Source organism: Hyla sarda, chromosome 2, assembly GCF_029499605.1.
Source record: "Hyla sarda isolate aHylSar1 chromosome 2, aHylSar1.hap1, whole genome shotgun sequence".
NCBI lineage: Eukaryota > Metazoa > Chordata > Amphibia > Anura > Hylidae > Hyla > Hyla sarda.
Genome location: NC_079190.1, coordinates 6,042,884 through 6,062,988, shown reverse-complemented (window position 1 = coordinate 6,062,988; position 20,105 = coordinate 6,042,884). Strand labels below are relative to the sequence as shown.

The following is a 20,105-nucleotide window of genomic DNA, read 5'->3' as shown; positions in this document are numbered from 1 at the left end:
TCCTCCTGGGTCTCCTCCATAGTGGGGTCCTCCTGGGTCTCCTCCATAGTGGGGTCCTCCTGGGTCTCCTCCATTGTGGGGTCCTCCTGGGTCTCCTCCATAGTGGGGTCCTTCTGGGTCTCCTCCATAGTGGGGTCCTCCTGGGTCTCCTCCATAATGGGGTCCTCCTGGGTCTCCTCCATAGTGGGGTCCTCCTGGGTCTCCTCCATAGTGGGGTCCTCCTGGGTCTCCTCCATAGTGGGGTCCTCCTGGGTCTCCTCCACAGTGGGGTCCTCCTGGGTCTCCTCCATAGTGGGGTCCTCCTGGGTCTCCTCCATAGCGTTTCATTTCATATAAATGTGGACGGATAGTTCGCGCTGACACTGATGCTCCCTGAGCCTGCAGGACAGCTTGAATATCTTTGGAACTTGTTTGGGGCTGCTTATCCACCATCCGGACTATCCTGCATTGACACCTTTCATAATTTTTCTCTTCCGTCCACGCCAAGGGAGATTATCTACAGTTCCATGGGTTGTAAATTTCTTGATAATGTTGTGCACTGTGGACAAAGGTAAATCTAGATCTCTGGAGATGGACTTGTAACCTTGAGATTGTTGATATTTTTCCACAATTTTGGTTCTCAAGTCCTCAGACAGTTCTCTTCTCCTCTTCCTGTTGTCCATGCTTAGTGTGGTACACGCAGACACACAATGCAAAGACTAAGTGAACTTCTCTCCTTTTTATCTGATTTCAGGTGTGATTTTTATATTGCCCACACCTGTTACTTGCCCCAGGGGAGTTTAAAGGAACATCACATGCTGGAAACAATCTTATTTATCCACAATTTTGAAAGGGTGCCAATAATTTTTGTCCAGCCCATTTTTGGAGTTTGGTGACATTTTGAACAATTTACTTTTTTCCTCCCTTTTTTGGTTTAGTTCCAATACACACAAAGAGAAAAAACATGTGTATAGCAAAACATGTGTTACTGTGATAAATGCTTAATTTTCTTGAAAAGTTCAGGGGTGCCAACATTTACGGCCATGACTATTTATCTAACTATCTATCTCATATCTATCTATCTACAAAAAAGGCAGAAATTGGTCAGCACATTCCATTGTATGAAACAAGTATACAGGTGCACGCTGCTGCGGCTGAAATAAAAAAAATACAAGCAAAAGAATTACAGCCGCACTCTGCAAGCACAAAGCTATATATGAAATATGTTTAACTTAGCAATACTACTATGGTGAAAAGTAGAGGTTCTTATCTTACCATTTGGCCAAATAGTGTGCACCATCCCACCACGATAAGGTCTCACAAATAACTCCCAATATATAGTCTCATATGAGATACAGCTGCAGTCTGTCTTCCTTGCTCACTGTTATTCTCGCGCTTACACATGGGCTGCACTAGACCAGTGTTTCTCAAGCGCAGTCCTCAAGACCCCCAACAGGTCATGTTTTCAGGATTGTCTTTAGTCATTCACAGGTGATATAACTGTGATGATGCCTGATTTACTGAAGTCCTGAAAATATGACCTGTTGGGGGGAATTGAGGACCGTGCTTGAGAAACACTGCAATAGAGAATCTGCTCACAGAAGATCAGGGGTAGTGTATAACTCTGCTGCTGATCAATTGTAGGGAATAACCTACTATGTCACTGTTCTCCTGACAGTTTGATCAGTGGTGGTGTATAACTCTGCTGCTGATCATTGTAGGGAATAACCTAATATGTCACTGTTCTCCTGACAGTTTGATCAGGGGTGGTGTATAACTCTGCGACTGATCACCTACTATATCACTGCTCTCTTGGTCCTTTAGAAGTAGCAACAGCATTATATATATATATATATATATATATATATATATATATATGGAGGAAGATACAGATATAACTGGGTGAGGGGGGGGGGGGGGGGGGGGGGTTAGAGGTCTGAGTTGCCAGAAGAAATCTGATAAGACATCCTGTAATTTGCAGAAAATGCAAAAGCACAGGAAAGACTCACCTTCTGTCTAATTTACTGGTGGCCACATGACCCAGCTTCAGTAATTAAATGTATGTATGCAGCTGGGCTGGGGTAAAACAGATGACAGTGCAGGAATAGAAGTGGAGAGTGCCTGGTATATAGGGGGAAACCCAGAGTGCTTCTTTACGTATTGCGTACGGCAAAGACAGAGCCGGCAAAAATGCAAAAGTTAATCTTTTGACAAGAAGCAGAGATCTTGAAAATGGTGAGGAATCAAAAGCTATTCTAACCTACCATTAAAGGGTTAAGGCATTGTTTATTTTGGGTTTTCCGGTTCCGTGGCAGCGCGCACTTCACACATTGTAGATGAGAGCGTTCAACGGGGGGGGGGGAGCAATGACAGGTAGCGTAGAGCGCAGCGGCTGTCACACAGGAAGATGGAGCGCTCTCATTTACACAGGCAGGATCCGTAAGTGATAACGGTTTATATTCCAGGAATAACCGGCGAGATGACACCAAAACGTCAACCGCGCAATATTCCCAGGAAGACGTCTTCCCCTCCAGGACTGTCATTTACTATACTGAAAATAATATCAATTATATATATATATATATATATATATATATATATATATATATATATATAAACGGGATGAGTATTTAACTCAAGGAGAGTTCACCACTCCTGGTGTGACGGAGCTTTCAAGGGCCACTAAGCACTCCGCAGGCATTCTGGGTAGGGGAATATGCAAATCAGCTCATTACATCACCTTCTCAGGCGATGTTCCCTGGTATCAGCTTAGCTCCAGTTACGGAATATAAAAAGCTAATCGGGATTAATGCCAAGCCAGAACTCTCTCTCCAGAAGGAAAGAGCACCCATCTGCAGATGGGTACTCTTTCCTTCTGGAGAGAGAGTTCTGGCTTGGCATTAATCCCGATTAGCTTTTCATATTCCGTAACTGGAGCTAAGCTGATACCAGGGAACATCGCCTGAGAAGGTGATGTAATGAGCTGATTTGCATATTCCTATGTATAATATATATATATATATATATATATATATATATATATAATCCAAAAATAAGCAGCACATCAAGAAAGATGAAGGTCTGTAGGCAGGGTGCACGCATTCTGGAGCCCCGGTCCTCTGGTTCCTTAGTAATAGTAGTAGTAATATGCAGCACACCGGAATGTAATGCAAAGTGTTTTATTCCATGTAGTACAAAAGCGACGTTTCGCCGGCCTCACGCCAGCATTCTCAATGCTGGCGTGAGGCCGGCGAAACGTCGCTTTTGTACTACATGGAATAAAACACTTTGCATTACATTCCAGTGTGCTGCATATTACTACTATATATATATATATATATATATATATATATATATATATATATATATGTATATATAAAATCTCTCTACTTATATATATACAATGTATCCATTACAATTACTAATAATATACAAATTACAATACTGCAGCAGACAAGAGGATTTATAGGAAAAATACAAAGCCTTTATTGATACATGGCATAAATACAAATAAAATACATTAAAATGAAAGATGAGGGCAACTGAAAAAATGGACGTCCCCAGAAGCTTTACAAGTCCTAAACAAACAAACAGCCCCAAGTGGTGTGGTATAGAATTACATAAATGGGCATGCGTGGAGCGCCAGGTAAAGTGCTACAAGCTATGTCAGTGTTTCCCAACCAGGGTGCCTCCAGCTGTTGCAAAACTACAACTCCCAGCATGCTCGGACAGCCTTTGGCTGTCCGAGCATGCTGGGAGTTGTAGTTTTGCAACAGCTGGAGGCACCCTGGTTGGGAAACACTGAGCTAAGCGTTACTACTAGAGATGAGCGAACTTACAGTAAATTCGATTCGTCACGAACTTCTCAGCTCGGCGGTTGCTGACTTTTCCTGCATAAATTAGTTCAGCTTTCCGGTGCTCCGGTGGGCTGGAAAAAGGTGGATACAGTCCTAGGAAAGAGTCTCCTAGGACTGTATCCACCTTTTCCAGCCCACGGGAGCACCTGAAAGCTGAACTAATTTATGCAGGAAAAGTCAGCAACCGCCGAGCTGAGAAGTTCGTGACGAATCGAATTTACTGTAAGTTCGCTCATCTCTAGTTACCACATAATAAAGATGCATGTACAAAAGTTACAAGTACAATGGCATTACAGACATTAAAGGGGTACTCCACTGGAAAACATTATTTTATTATTATTTTTTTAAATCAACTGGTGCCCGAAAGTTAAACAGATTTGTAAATGACTTCTATTAAAAAATATTAATAATGAATGGGGCCATGTATCGTGAGATTTTGAGTGAAAACCTCCTTTCATCAGCAAGGGCATTGAAGATGAAACGTGGTTGGGTCCTTCAGCATGACAATGAAACACATCGGCCGGGCAACGAAGGAGTGGCTCCGTAAGAAGCATTTCAAGGTCCTGGAGTGGCCTAGCCAGTCTCCAGATCTCAACTCCATAGAAAACCTTTGGAGGGAGTTGAAAGTCCGTGTTGCCCAGCGACAGCCCCCAAAACATCACTGCTCTAGAGGAGATCTGCATGGAGGAATGGGCCAAAATACCAGCAACAGTGTGTGAGAACCTTGTGAAGACAGAAAACATGTGACCTCTGTCATTGCCAACAAAGGGGATATAACAAAGTATTGGGATGAACTTTTGTTATTGACCAAATACTTATTTTTCACTATAATTTGCAAGTTCTTTAATAATCAGACAATGTGATTTTATGGATTTTTTTCTCATTCTGTCTCTCGTAGTTGAGGTTATAACCTATGATGGAAATTACAGCCTCTCATCTTTATAAGTGGGAGAACTTGCACAATTGGTGGCTGACTAAATACATTTTTTCCCCACTGTATATATCTCATATCTATGAGGCAGTGTGATCAGGGGTGTGTATAACTCTGCAGCTGATGATTGTAGGGAAATCATCTACCATATCACTTCTCTCCTGGTCCTACAGAACTAGCAGCCTTCTATATAGGGAGAGACATACAGATAGAGCTTAGTGAGGAGGGGAGAGGTCTGAGCTGCCAGGAGGGATCTGATGAGACATCCTGCAGTCCACAAATTCAGTAACACAGGAGAGACAGACCTTCTGTCTACACATTAAAGCCTATAATTTACTGGTGGCCACATGACCCAGCTTCAGAAATGAAATGCATGAATGCAGCTGAGCTGGGGTAAAACAGATGACAATGCAGGAATAGTAGTGGGGATTGTGCAGTATGTGAGAAAAAAAACAGAGTATTGTGTAAGGCAAAGACAGTCGGCAAAAATGCAAAAACACAGGTAAACACCAGCAGTACTGGCCACTCAATTATTATATGTAGTATATATTCCAAAAACATACCGAAATGATGTCCCCCAGATATTACCTGGCTACCTACGTTCCTGACTATTCCTAATAAACGAACTGTCTAACTATTGTGGACATACCTCCCAGGCCTCCCTAATAGGGAGTAGCCTTGAGGGATATACTTACATAATGGGGCACCTACTATCCTACCCACTTTTCATGTGGGGCACCAAGAGGGGCATTATTACAGTTTGGGGCCTATAGATGGGGAGGTGAGGGCACTGGAAAAATGTGGAGTCTAAGATGTTTGTCCTGCAGATGCCGAAGGGAAGAGTTTTGGCTGGAAGATGTCTTCACGGCGGTCTGGGCCGGATGGAGAAGAGAAGCAAAAAGGACGATGCCGACACATATAGTGCTCACATAATACTACCATACAGTACCCAAATAATATCCCCATACAGTACCCAAATAATATCACCATACAGTACCCAAATTATACCACCATACAGTGCCCAAATAATATCACCATACAGTACCCAAATAATATCACCATACAGTACCCAAATTATACCACCATACAGTGCCCAAATAATATCACCATACAGTACCCAAATAATATCACCATACAGTACCCAAATAATATCACCATACAATGCCCAAATAATATCACCATACAGTGCCCAAATAATATCACCATACAGTACCCAAATAATATCATCATACAGTACCCAAATTATACCACCATACAGTGCCCAAATAATATCACCATACAGTACCCAAATAATATCACCATACAGTGCCCAAATAATATCACCATACAGTACCCAAATAACATCACCATACAGTGCCCAAATAATATCACCATACAGTACCCAAATAATATCACCATACAGTGCTCAAATAATATCACCATACAGTACCCAAATTATACCACCATACAGTGCCCAAATAATATCACCATACAGTACCCAAATAATATCACCATACAGTACCCAAATTATACCACCATACAGTGCCCAAATAATATCTCGATACAGTGCCTACATAATATCACAATACAGTGCAAAAATAATACCACCATACAGTGCTAACATAATACTACCATACAGTACCCAAATAATACCACCATACAGTGCTCACATAATACTACCATACAGTACCCAAATAATACCACCATACAGTGCCTACATAATATCACAATACAGTACACAAATAATACCCCCGTATAGTGCTCACATAATACTACCATAGAGTACCCAAATTATACAAAAATACCGTGCCTACATAATATCACAATACAGTACAAAAATAATACCCCCATACAGTGCTCACATAATACTACCATATAATACACAAATAATATCACCATACGGTACCCAAATTATACCACTATAAAGTGCCTACATAATATCACAATACAGTACACAAATAATCCCCCCCCCCATACAGTGCCAAAATAATACCACCATAAAGTGCTCACATAATACCACCATACAGTACCCACATAGTACCACCATACAATGCCCACTAAATACCACCAAAAAAATGCCCACATAATGCCACCATACAGTACCAAGATAACACCACCATACAATGTCCAAATAGCAGCATGATGCAGCGTCAACATATTACCACCATATAGTGCACAAATAACTTTGGTTATAAACAACAGTGCCATACCAAACTAAATCCTATACAGGGTTCTTTCCATAGGTTCAGAAAACAAAGTGTGGGATCAAAGGTGCAAGCTCCCTGTGCCCAGGCCATGGAGGCCAGTGCTGCCCCCTAAAGGCAGGGTGTCTCATGTGCACCAAAAAGCTTCATGGGTACAGGCAGAATAATATCCAGGTAAGAGAGTGTGTTGGTGACTACAGGGTTAATGACACAGGGACAGGATGGAGGAGACTGGATTCTACTATCAGCAGGAAGGAAGAGGGTGCCCACCCGAGGATCCGGGGCAGTGTTCCCCATCCAGGGGGCCTCCAGCTGTTGCAAAACTACAACTCCCAGCCGCTGGCTGTCCGGGCATGCTGGGAGTTGTAGTTTTGCAACAGCTGGAGTCACCCTGGTTGGGAAACACTGATCTGGGGCCCCCACTTTTGAGCCAACGGCTGTCCGGGAATGCTGGGAGTTGTAGTTTTGCAACAGCTGGAGGCACCCTGGTTGGGAAACACTGATCTGGGGCCCCAACTTTTGAGCCAACGGCTGTCCGGGCATGCGGGGAGTTGTAGTTTTGCAACAGCTGGAGGCACCCTGGTTGGGAAACACTGATCTGGGGCCCCCACTTTTGAGCCAACGACTGTCCGGGCATGCGGGGAGTTGAAGTTTTGCAACAGCTGGAGGCACCCTGGTTGGGAAACACTGATCTGGGGCCCCCACTTTTGAGCCAACGGCTGTCCGGGAATGCTGGGAGTTGTAGTTTTGCAACAGCTGGAGGCACCCTGGTTGGGAAACACAGATCTGGGGCCCCCACTTTTGAGCACCAGGGGCCGCCTCGGGGATGTCTAATGGATAAAATGCTGAGAGCTCCAGTCTAATCCACCGGGGATTCCCATGGATCAGATCCAGTAGAGCGAGCGACTGCCAGAGCGAGCGCGAGAGAGAGCGAGTGAGGCCGCAAGAGGCGCAGAGTCAGCTGCTGGAGAGCGCCCAGGAACCTGGACATTATAATGTATATTACATTACCATTACATGGTCATTCAGATGACAGTGAGAGATGTATGGCTACTGTATAGGATTTCCATTCAGGGCTCCAGGAAAGCTGGGTGACAGTCGAAAAGGGTTGAAATTGTGAGAATGAGGTTTTTATAGAATCTTCAGAGAAACTGAATAATTTGTATAGTAACAATGTATTCTCTCCCTCAGTAGCTCCGCCCCCCCCGTGTCTACTATACACAGGGAGCAGCCGCCATATTGGTTTCCTTGGCTCCGCTTGCGCAGCAGTAAGGAGGCGGCACATTCCTTCACATAGTAAATATCGCCGCTTCAAAAAGGTCACGGATTATAAATATTTGCACGGCTGTTAACTCCCGCACTGCCGCCTCCCTCTTCTGCCTCTTCTATCCTTATCCCCCAAAAATGTTGCCCTACGGCGGTGCCCATTGTAATACCAGACATAGCGCCAACACTGCTGCCAACCAGAGCCCCATAGCAGTGCCACCTGCTGACCCGGCCAACACTGAGTACAAGAAGTCCCATTGGCTTATTGATAGGATATGATGGGTGGGGGGGTCTGAAGGCCAAGAATTAAAAGGGGCCGCAGCCCTTAACCCAGCTCTGCAGGGGGATTATAGTTGGCCCCATTGACTTTAATAGAGCTTTGCTGTAGTTTCCCAGCAGCGAGGATCCTGCACATGGATCTATGTCCGCCTCTACCACCCATCACGCCTCAGGTCCAGGCCAAAATGTCATTGGACTCAATGTGGCTCCCCCTAGTGGAGAGCAGCGGTAGATCACAACTTTGTGCTCATGTTTTCTCTTCCACGATATACAACCGGGTCAAACTATAGGAACAAATCCAAGAAAAGTGTAGAGCTGCACTCACTATTCTGCTGGTGAGGTCATTGTGTACATACATTACATTACTTATCCTGTACTGATCCTGAATTATATCCTGTATTATACCCCAAAGCTGTACTCACTATTCTGCTGGTGAGGTCACTGTGTACATACATTACATTACTTATCCTGTACTGATCCTGAGTTATATCCTGTATTATACTCCAGAGCTGTACTCACTATTCTGCTGGTGAGGTCATTGTGTACATACATTACATTACTTATCCTGTACTGATCCTGAGTTATATCCTGTATTATACTCCAGAGCTGTACTCACTATTCTGCTGGTGAGGTCACTGTGTACATATATTACATTACTTATCCTGTACTGATCCTGAGTTATATCCTGTATTATACTCCAGAGCTGTACTCACTATTCTGCTGGTGAGATCACTGTGTACATACATTACATTACTTATCCTGTACTGATCCTGAGTTATATCCTGTATTATACTCCAGAGCTGTACTCACTATTCTGCTGGTGAGGTCATTGTGTACATACATTACATTACTTATCCTGTACTGATCCTGAGTTATATCCTGTATTATACTCCAGAGCTGCACTCACTATTCTGCTGGTTGTCACGATGCCGGCTGGCAGGTAGTGGATCCTCTGTGCCAGAGAGGGATTGGCGTGGACCGTGCTAGAGGATCGGTTCTAAGTCACTACTGGTTTTCACCAGAGCCCGCCGCAAAGCGGGATGGTCTTGCTGCGGCGGTAGTGACCAGGTCGTATCCCCTAGCAACGGCTCAACCTCTCTGGCTGCTGAAGATAGGCGCGGTACAAGGGAGTAGACAGAAGCAAGGTCGGACGTAGCAGAAGGTCGGGGCAGGCAGCAAGGATCGTAGTCAGGGGCAACGGCAGAAGGTCTGGAATCACAGGCAAGGAACACACAAGGAACGCTTTCACTGGCACTAGGGCAACAAGATCCGGCGAGGGAGTGAAGGGGAAGTGAGGTGATATAGGGAAGTGCACAGGTGTAAACACTAATTGGAACCACTGCACCAATCAGCGGTGCAGTGGCCCTTTAAATCGCAAAGACCCGGCGCGCGCGCGCCCTAGGGAGCGGGGCCGCGCGCGCCGGGACAGAACTGACGGGGAGCGAGTAAGGTACGGGAGCCGGGGTGCGCATCGCGAGCGGGCGCTACCCGCATCGCGAATCGCATCCCGGCCGGAGGTGGTAACGCAGCGCCCCGGGTCCGTGGAACCGACCGGGGCGCTGCAGTGAGGGAAGTGTAGCGAGCGCTCCGGGGAGGAGCGGGGACCCGGAGCGCTCGGCGTAACAGTACCCCCCCCCTTGGGTCTCCCCCTCTTCTTGGGGCCTGAGAACCTGAGGATCAGACTTTTGTCCAGGATATTGTCCTCAGGTTCCCAGGACCTCTCTTCTGGACCACAACCCTCCCAATCCACTAAAAAAAAAGTTCTTCCCCTGACCTTTTTAGAGGCCAAAATCTCTTTGACAGAGAAGATGTCCGAGGAGCCGGAAACAGGAGTGGGAGGAACAGATTTAGGAGAAAAACGGTTGAGGATGAGAGGTTTAAGAAGAGAGACGTGAAAGGCATTAGGGATACGAAGAGAAGGAGGAAGAAGAAGTTTGTAAGAGACAGGATTAATTTGACACAAAACTTTAAAAGGACCAAGATAGCGTGGTCCCAACTTATAGCTCGGGACACGGAAACGGACATATTTAGCGGAGAGCCATACCTTGTCTCCAGGGGAAAAAATGGGAGGAGCTCTTCTTTTCTTATCTGCGAATCTCTTCATGCGAGAAGAAGCCTGTAAGAGAGAATTTTGGGTCTCTTTCCATATGGTGGAAAGATCACGAGAAATTTCATCCACAGCGGGCAGACCAGAGGGCAAGGGGGTAGGGAGGGGGGGAAGAGGGTGACGGCCGTACACCACGAAAAACGGAGATTTGGAGGAAGATTCAGAGATTCTGAAATTATACGAGAATTCGGCCCAAGGTAGAAGATCTGCCCAGTCATCCTGGCGGGAGGAAACAAAATGTCGTAAATAGTCACCCAAGATCTGGTTAATTCTCTCTACTTGTCCATTGGATTGAGGATGGTATGCAGAAGAAAAATTTAATTTAATCTTGAGTTGTTTACAGAGAGCCCTCCAGAATTTAGACACAAATTGGACGCCTCTATCCGAGACGATCTGTGTAGGCAACCCGTGAAGACGAAAAATGTGTACAAAAAATTGTTTAGCCAACTGAGGCGCTGAAGGAAGACCAGGAAGAGGGATGAAATGTGCCATTTTGGAGAATCGATCAACGACCACCCAAATAACAGTGTTGCCATGGGATGGGGGTAAGTCAGTAATAAAATCCATACCAATCAGAGACCAAGGTTGTTCGGGGACAGGTAGAGGATGAAGAAAACCAGCGGGCTTCTGGCGAGGAGTCTTATCCCGGGCACAGATAGTGCAGGCTCGCACAAAGTCCACCACATCAGTCTCTAGAGTCGGCCACCAATAGAAGCGAGAGATGAGTTGCACAGATTTCTTGATGCCCGCATGACCTGCGAGATGGGAGGAGTGACCCCATTTGAGGATCCCAAGGCGTTGGCGTGGAGAAACAAAGGTCTTTCCTGGAGGAGTTTGCCTGATGGAGGCTGGAGAAGTGGAAATCAGGCAGTCAGGAGGAATGATGTGTTGAGGAGAGAGTTCAATTTCAGAGGCATCTGAGGAACGAGAGAGAGCATCGGCCCTAATGTTTTTATCAGCAGGCCGAAAGTGAATTTCAAAATTAAATCGGGCAAAGAACAGAGACCACCTGGCCTGACGAGGATTCAGCCGTTGGGCAGACTGGAGGTAGGAGAGGTTCTTGTGATCGGTGTAAATAATAACTGGAAATCTTGATCCCTCCAGCAGATGCCTCCATTCCTCAAGTGCTAATTTAATGGCTAGAAGCTCTCGATCCCCGATGGAGTAGTTCCTCTCCGCCGGAGAGAAGGTCCTGGAAAAAAAACCACAAGTAACAGCATGCCCGGAAGAGTTTTTTTGTAGAAGGACAGCTCCAGCTCCCACTGAGGAGGCATCAACCTCCAATAGGAAGGGTTTAGATGGGTCAGGTCTGGAGAGCACGGGAGCCGAAGAAAAGGCAGACTTGAGTCGTTTAAAGGCGTCTTCCGCTTGAGGAGGCCAAGACTTGGGATCGGCATTTTTTTTTGTTAAAGCCACAATAGGAGCCACAATGGTAGAAAAATGTGGAATAAATTGCCTGTAATAATTGGCGAACCCCAAAAAACGTTGGATGGCACGGAGTCCGGAGGGGCGTGGCCAATCTAAGACGGCAGAGAGTTTATCTGGGTCCATTTGTAGTCCCTGGCCAGAGACCAAGTATCCTAGAAAAGGAAGAGATTGGCATTCAAACAGACATTTCTCTATTTTGGCATAGAGTTGATTATCACGAAGTCTCTGAAGAACCATACGGACATGCTGGCGGTGTTCTTCAAGATTGGCAGAAAAAATCAGGATATCGTCCAGATATACAACAACACAGGAGTATAGTAGATCACGAAAAATTTCATTAACAAAGTCTTGGAAGACGGCAGGGGCGTTGCATAGACCAAAGGGCATGACCAGATACTCAAAGTGTCCATCTCTGGTGTTAAATGCCGTTTTCCATTCATCCCCCTCTCTGATGCGGATGAGATTATAAGCACCTCTTAAGTCCAGTTTGGTAAAAATATGGGCACCTTGGAGACGATCAAAGAGTTCAGAGATGAGGGGTAGGGGGTAGCGGTTCTTAACCGTGATTTTATTAAGACCGCGGTAGTCAATGCAAGGACGTAGAGAGCCATCTTTTTTGGACACAAAGAAAAATCCGGCTCCGGCAGGAGAGGAGGATTTACGGATAAAGCCCTTTTTTAAATTTTCTTGGACGTATTCAGACATGGCAAGAGTCTCTGGGACGGACAGAGGATAGATTCTGCCCCGGGGTGGAGTAGTGCCCGGGAGGAGGTCAATGGGACAATCATAAGGCCTGTGAGGAGGTAGAGTCTCAGCTTGTTTTTTGCAAAAAACGTCCGCAAAGTCCATATAGGCCTTAGGGAGACCGGTTACATGAGGAAGCACAGGGACACGGCAAGGTTTACTGGGAACCGGTTTTAAGCAGTCCTTGGAACAAGAGGGCCCCCAACTCTTGATCTCCCCAGTGGACCAATCCAGGATTGGGGAATGGAGTTGAAGCCAGGGAAGTCCAAGAAGGATTTCAGAAGTGCAATTGGGGAGGACCAACAGTTCAATCCTCTCGTGATGAGATCCGATGCACATTAGAAGGGGCTCCGTGCGGAAACGTATAGTACAGTCCAATCTTTCATTGTTTACACAATTGATGTAGAGGGGTCTGGCGAGACTGGTCACCGGGATGTTGAACCTGTTGACGAGAGAGGCTAAGATGAAATTTCCTGCAGATCCAGAGTCCAAGAAGGCCACAGCAGAGAAGGAGAAGGCAGAGGCAGACATCCGCACAGGCACAGTAAGTCGTGGAGAAGCAGAGTAGACATCAAGGACTGTCACACCATTGTGCGGAGTCAGCGGACGTCTTTCCAGGCGGGGAGGACGGATAGGACAATCCTTCAGGAAGTGTTCGGTACTAGCACAGTACAGGCAGAGATTCTCCATGCGGCGTCGTGTCCTCTCTTGGGGTGTCAGGCGAGACCGGTCGACCTGCATAGCCTCCACGGCGGGAGGCACAGGAACAGATTGCAGGGGACCAGAGGAGAGAGGAGCCGGGGAGAAGAAACGCCTCGTGCGAACAGAGTCCATATCCTGGCGGAGCTCCTGACGCCGTTCGGAAAAACGCATGTCAATGCGAGTGGCAAGATGGATGAGTTCATGTAGGTTAGCAGGGATTTCTCGTGCGGCCAGAACATCTTTAATGTTGCTGGATAGGCCTTTTTTAAAGGTCGCGCAGAGTGCCTCATTATTCCAGGATAATTCTGAAGCAAGGGTACGGAACTGTACGGCATACTCGCCAACGGAAGAATTACCCTGGACCAGGTTCAACAGGGCAGTCTCAGCAGAAGAGGCTCGGGCAGGTTCCTCAAAGACACTTCGAATTTCCGAGAGGAAGGAGTGTACAGAGGCAGTGACGGGGTCATTGCGGTCCCAGAGCGGTGTGGCCCAAGCCAGGGCTTTTCCAGACAGCAGGCTGACTACGAAAGCCACCTTAGACCTTTCAGTGGGGAACTGGTCCGACATCATCTCCAAGTGTAATGAACATTGGGAAAGAAAGCCACGGCAAAACTTAGAGTCCCCATCAAATTTATCCGGCAAGGATAGTCGTATTCCAGAAGCGGCCACTCGCTGCGGAGGAGGTACAGGAGCTGGCGGAGGAGATGATTGCTGGAGCTGTGGTAGTAACTGTTGTAGCATAACAGTCAGTTGAGACAGCTGTTGGCCTTGTTGCGCAATCTGTTGTGACTGCTGGGCGACCACCGTGGTGAGGTCAGCGACAACTGGCAGAGGAACTTCAGCGGGATCCATGGCCGGATCTACTGTCACGATGCCGGCTGGCAGGTAGTGGATCCTCTGTGCCAGAGAGGGATTGGCGTGGACCGTGCTAGAGGATCGGTTCTAAGTCACTACTGGTTTTCACCAGAGCCCGCCGCAAAGCGGGATGGTCTTGCTGCGGCGGTAGTGACCAGGTCGTATCCCCTAGCAACGGCTCAACCTCTCTGGCTGCTGAAGATAGGCGCGGTACAAGGGAGTAGACAGAAGCAAGGTCGGACGTAGCAGAAGGTCGGGGCAGGCAGCAAGGATCGTAGTCAGGGGCAACGGCAGAAGGTCTGGAATCACAGGCAAGGAACACACAAGGAACGCTTTCACTGGCACTAGGGCAACAAGATCCGGCGAGGGAGTGAAGGGGAAGTGAGGTGATATAGGGAAGTGCACAGGTGTAAACACTAATTGGAACCACTGCACCAATCAGCGGTGCAGTGGCCCTTTAAATCGCAAAGACCCGGCGCGCGCGCGCCCTAGGGAGCGGGGCCGCGCGCGCCGGGACAGAACTGACGGGGAGCGAGTAAGGTACGGGAGCCGGGGTGCGCATCGCGAGCGGGCGCTACCCGCATCGCGAATCGCATCCCGGCCGGAGGTGGTAACGCAGCGCCCCGGGTCCGTGGAACCGACCGGGGCGCTGCAGTGAGGGAAGTGTAGCGAGCGCTCCGGGGAGGAGCGGGGACCCGGAGCGCTCGGCGTAACACTGGTGAGGTCACTGTGTACATACATTACATTACTTATCCTGTACTGATCCTGAGTTATATCCTGTATTATACTCCAGAACTGTACTCACTATTCTGCTGGTGGGGTGCCTGTGTACATACATTACATGACTTATCCTGTACTGATCCTGAGTTATATCCTGTATTATACTCCAGAGCTGCACTCACTATTCTGCTGGTGAGGTCACTGTGTACATACATTACATTACTTATCCTGTACTGATCCTGAGTTATATCCTGTATTATACTCCAGAGCTGTACTCACTATTCTGCTGGTGAGGTCATTGTGTACATACATTACATTACTTATCCTGTACTGATCCTGAGTTATATCCTGTATTATACTCCAGAGCTGCACTCACTATTCTGCTGGTGAGGTCACTGTGTACATACATTACATTACTTATCCTGTACTGATCCTGAGTTATATCCTGTATTATACTCCAGAACTGTACTCACTATTCTGCTGGTGGGGTCACTGTGTATATACATTACATTACTTATCCTGTACTGATCCTGAGTTATATCCTGTATTATACTCCAGAGCTGTACTCACTATTCTGCTGGTGGGGTCACTGTGTACATACATTACATTACTTATCCTGTACTGATCCTGAGTTATATCCTGTATTATATTCCAGAACTGTAATCACTATTCTGCTGGTGAGATCACTGTGTACATACATTACATTACTTATCCTGTACTGATCCTGAGTTATATCCTGTATTATACTCCAGAGCTGTACTCACTATTCTGCTGGTGAGGTCACTGTGTACATACATTACATTACTTATCCTGTACTGATCCTGAGTTATATCCTGTATTATACTCCAGAGCTGTACTCACTATTCTGCTGGTGAGGTCACTGTGTACATACATTACATTACTTATCCTGTACTGATCCTGAGTTATATCCTGTATTATACTCCAGAGCTGTACTCACTGTTCTGCTGGTGAGGTCACTGTGTACATACATTACATTACTTATCCTGTACTGATCCTGAGTTATATCCTGTATTATACTCCAGAGCTGTACTCACTATTCTGCTGTTGAGGTCACTGTGTACATACATTACATTACTTATCCTGTACTGATCCTGAGTTATATTCTGTATTATACTCCAGAGCTGCACTCACTATTCTGCTGGTGAGATCACTGTGTACATACATTACATTACTTATCCTGTACTGATCCTGAGTTATATCCTGTATTATACTCCAGAGCTGTACTCACTATTCTGCTGGTGAGGTCACTGTGTACATACATTACATTACTTATCCTGTACTGATCCTGAGTTATATCCTGTATTATACTCCAGAGCTGCATTCACTATTCTGCTGGTGGGGTGACTGTGTACATACATTACATGACTTATCCTGTACTGATCCTGAGTTATATCCTGTATTATACTCCAGCGCTGCATTCACTATTCTGCTGGTGGGGTGACTGTGTACATACATTACATGACTTATCCTGCACTGATCCTGAGTTATATCCTGTATTATACTCCAGAGCTGTACTCACTATTCTGCTGGTGAGGTCACTGTGTACATACATTACATTACTTATCCTGTACTGATCCTGAGTTATATCCTGTATTATATTCCAGAGCTGCACTCACTATTCTGCTGGTGAGGTCACTGTGTATATACATTACATTACTTATCCTGTACTGATCCTGAGTTATATCCTGTATTATACTCCAGAGCTGCACTCACTATTCTGCTGGTGGGGTGACGGTGTACAGACATTACTTGTGGTGTATTATACTCTCTGGGGTAACAGTGAGGGGCAGATCCTGATTCTTTCCATCCTTCCTCCGATTACATAATGTGACTTTGTATCCATGAGAACAGCAGAGAACGCTACAATGTAACAAACACAACCCCCTCCCCCAAAAATTACATAACAACCGGGCGCTCGATGAGGAGCAGAGCGTCACCGCTCACAGGAGATATCGCAAATGTCGCATTACGTAGAGCAGTAAAGCTACTCGGGTCACATGACTCCGCTACCCCAAATGTGAGCCCCAAATTAATGGTAATAATACCGAACCACAAAAAGTGAGACATTCTGGTGCAGAGAAGATTAACCCCACGTGTGATGATCAGTGACTGTATATGTGTATATATATATAACCACATCGCCGCCCTGCTGGACATCCCCTGTAATGACCCCAGAATTCATGACACCTGTTCTTCCTATTACAGCGAACATGAATTAGTGACGCTCCGCCCACCTCACCCTCCTCTATATATGTTGCCACCTTTGCCCCTCATAATACCCTGACTGGGGGGGACAACCCTGATGATGACATCATACCGAGGGGAATCACCGCACTTCTCTGATACATTGTAACAATCCTGCACTGTGAGCGACACAATGGCGGCTGATTGTAGATCGATCGGCGGGCGGACGCGCTCCCTCGTGGCGGTTTATGGTCGGAATCGGCACTTGTGGTATTTTCCCCGTCTACCCATTGATGTAGATGGGTCAATCAATAATCTGCCTCCACCCCCCTCCCCGGGGCAGTGTAACCTTCCAGACCCCCCCATGGCGGCAGACGAAGGTGTTAACCCAAGTGACCGAGCGGAGATGCCACTATATGATGTGACGGGCGCGGTGCCAGGCCAAGGGAGGAAGCCTCTCAACCGCTCCGACTTCCTCAGGTTCACCAGAATGTGCCCTGTGGGGGCTGGAGGGTCTGAACACCCTGGTCTAAGGTAATAGAGATTAACCCTCAGCATGCCAGGACACAGGACCCCCCAATACTCCATCAATGTTTACAAGTGCAAAAGAGGAACAAAGCCCTTTAACCCCTTCCTGTCTGTGGTCCTGACGGTCACCTTTATTTTAATTTTTTTTAACCCTTCAACTGCTAAACTAGGACCAGGAGATTCCATCCCTCATCATTCCCGGTCAAGCTGGTATTAACCCCTTAAACAACGGAACACAGCTCTGGAGGAGGGCCGCAGGGGGTGATGTCTTCCCCATTAACCCCTGCCTTTCCAAATCCTTATATTTTGCTGGTTTCGTGAACATAAAAAAAAAATGGCTTTAACCCCTTGTATGCCAACCCTTTCCTAAAGTGTCATAGGCTCGCGCCGGGCCTAGCGCAATAAAAGAAGAGGGAGATTGATTAACCCTTTCACTGGAGAAAGTGGTCATGTGTGACCAGCTACAGATTAACCCCGTGTTTGCCAACAAGTTTGCCTCCGGGTTGTTGCAAGACTACAACTCCCAGCATGCCCGGACAGTCAATGGCTGATTGGGCATGCTGGGAGTTGCAGTCTTGCAACAGTCAGATGCACGTTGGTTGGCAAACACTGCATTAACCCCTTAAATACTCAACACCAGAGCTTGTGGGTACAGAGCCCATTAACATTTTCACGTCTGTTCCCCATTTATAGCAAGACAGTATAAGACCCCGTACATTGCTGAATAACCTGCTGACACTCTGTATGGGGGGGGGGGGGGGGGGTTGTATAACTGCGGACTTAACCCTTCATATGCCAGGCACAGATTAAAATCAAGGTGCATTAACCCCCTCCTGTCCATGTCTATAAGTACATAAAGATATATGGATAGTAAGGGGACACTGTGTGAAGCGACACATTTAACTCCATAAATTCCCCCCCCCCCAGGCGATCTAGAGGGGTCTTTCCAATACAGGGAGCAGCAAAGTTCCATTAACCCCTTCATTTCAGGTCTAATGTTTCGACTCGATACAACAATAAAAATAAAATAAATATAGAAAATCTACCTGGTTCCTTTGTCGCCCATCGCCAGGCTCTTCTCTGGATGGTCGGTCGGTGGGATCGGGGGCAGGTGCCAGGTGAAGCGATGCCAGTATCCGATGACTCCGCCGGTGATCTCTCAGATGGAGCAGCCTGGATGGAGAATGGCTTTTGTTTTTGCAGAGCAGCTGCGAATATATAAAAGGCGATCCGTGCGCGGCTGGATGTAAATCCTAACGGGATTAGAGGGAGGGCGAACACGAAATGTGAGAGGGAGAGCAGGAATTAAGATTATTGTGATGGTTGTGCCATGGAGCAGCCTGTTCTCTCCCCTCCAGCCCTGATGTCTATGGGTTGTACAAGCTGACAGCTCCAGAGATCCACCCTCACTGCAGCTCCCTGCTTCCTGCTATACTGAGGACTACAACACTGGGCTTCCCTCTGCTGCTCACTCCAGCCTGTGCCAGAAGAGGAAAGGTCAGCGCCCAGATAGCGGTATTATTACAATAACAGGGTACGGAAGAGGAGATCACCTTCTATAATACTGCCTGCTATATACAAGAATATAACTACTATAATACTGCTCCTATAAACAAGAATATAACTACTATAATACTGCTCCTATATACAAGAATATAACTATTATAATACTGCTCCTATATACAAGAATATAACTACTATAATACTGCCTGCTATATACAAGAATATAACTACTATAATACTGCTCCTATATACAAGAATATAACTACTATAATACTGCTCCTATATACAAGAATATAACTACTATAATACTGCCCCTATATACAAGAATATAACTACTATAATACTGCTCCTATATACAAGAATATAACTACTATAATACTGCTCCTATATACAAGAATATAACTACTATAATACTGCTCCTATATACAAGAATATAACTACTATAATACTGTTCCTATATACAAGAATAAAACTACTATAATACTGCTCCTATATACAAGAATATAACTACTATAATACTGCTCCTATATACAAGAATATAACTACTATAATACTGCTTCTATATACAGGAATATAACTACTATAATACTGCTCCTATATACAAGAATATAACTACTATAATACTGCTCCTATATACAAGAATATAACTACTATAATACTGCTCCTATATACAAGAATATAACTACTATAATACTGCTCCTATATACAAGAATATATCTGCGATAACACTGTCCCCTATCTTTATTACGCTGCCATCATTACAGAATACACTGAGGTATAATAGATGTGTAAGGGTTAAATATTTGCATAGTTTATAT

General features: G+C 46.0%; 1 protein-coding gene across 2 annotated transcripts in view; it reads right to left on the bottom strand.

Annotated features, from left to right (window-relative positions):
* Positions 1–19,203, bottom strand: part of LOC130358194 (beta-arrestin-1) — a 255,931-nt gene extending 236,728 nt beyond the window's left edge. Inside the window, exon 1 of one of the 2 annotated variants that reach the window (XM_056561068.1) lies at positions 18,831–19,203. In XM_056561068.1, the coding sequence (XP_056417043.1) occupies positions 18,831–18,850 (20 nt within the window). In that variant the 5' untranslated portion in view covers positions 18,851–19,203. The remainder of the gene's footprint in view (positions 1–18,830) is intronic. The other variant, XM_056561067.1, reaches the window with a different exon arrangement.
* Positions 19,204–20,105: the final 902 nt, after the last annotated feature.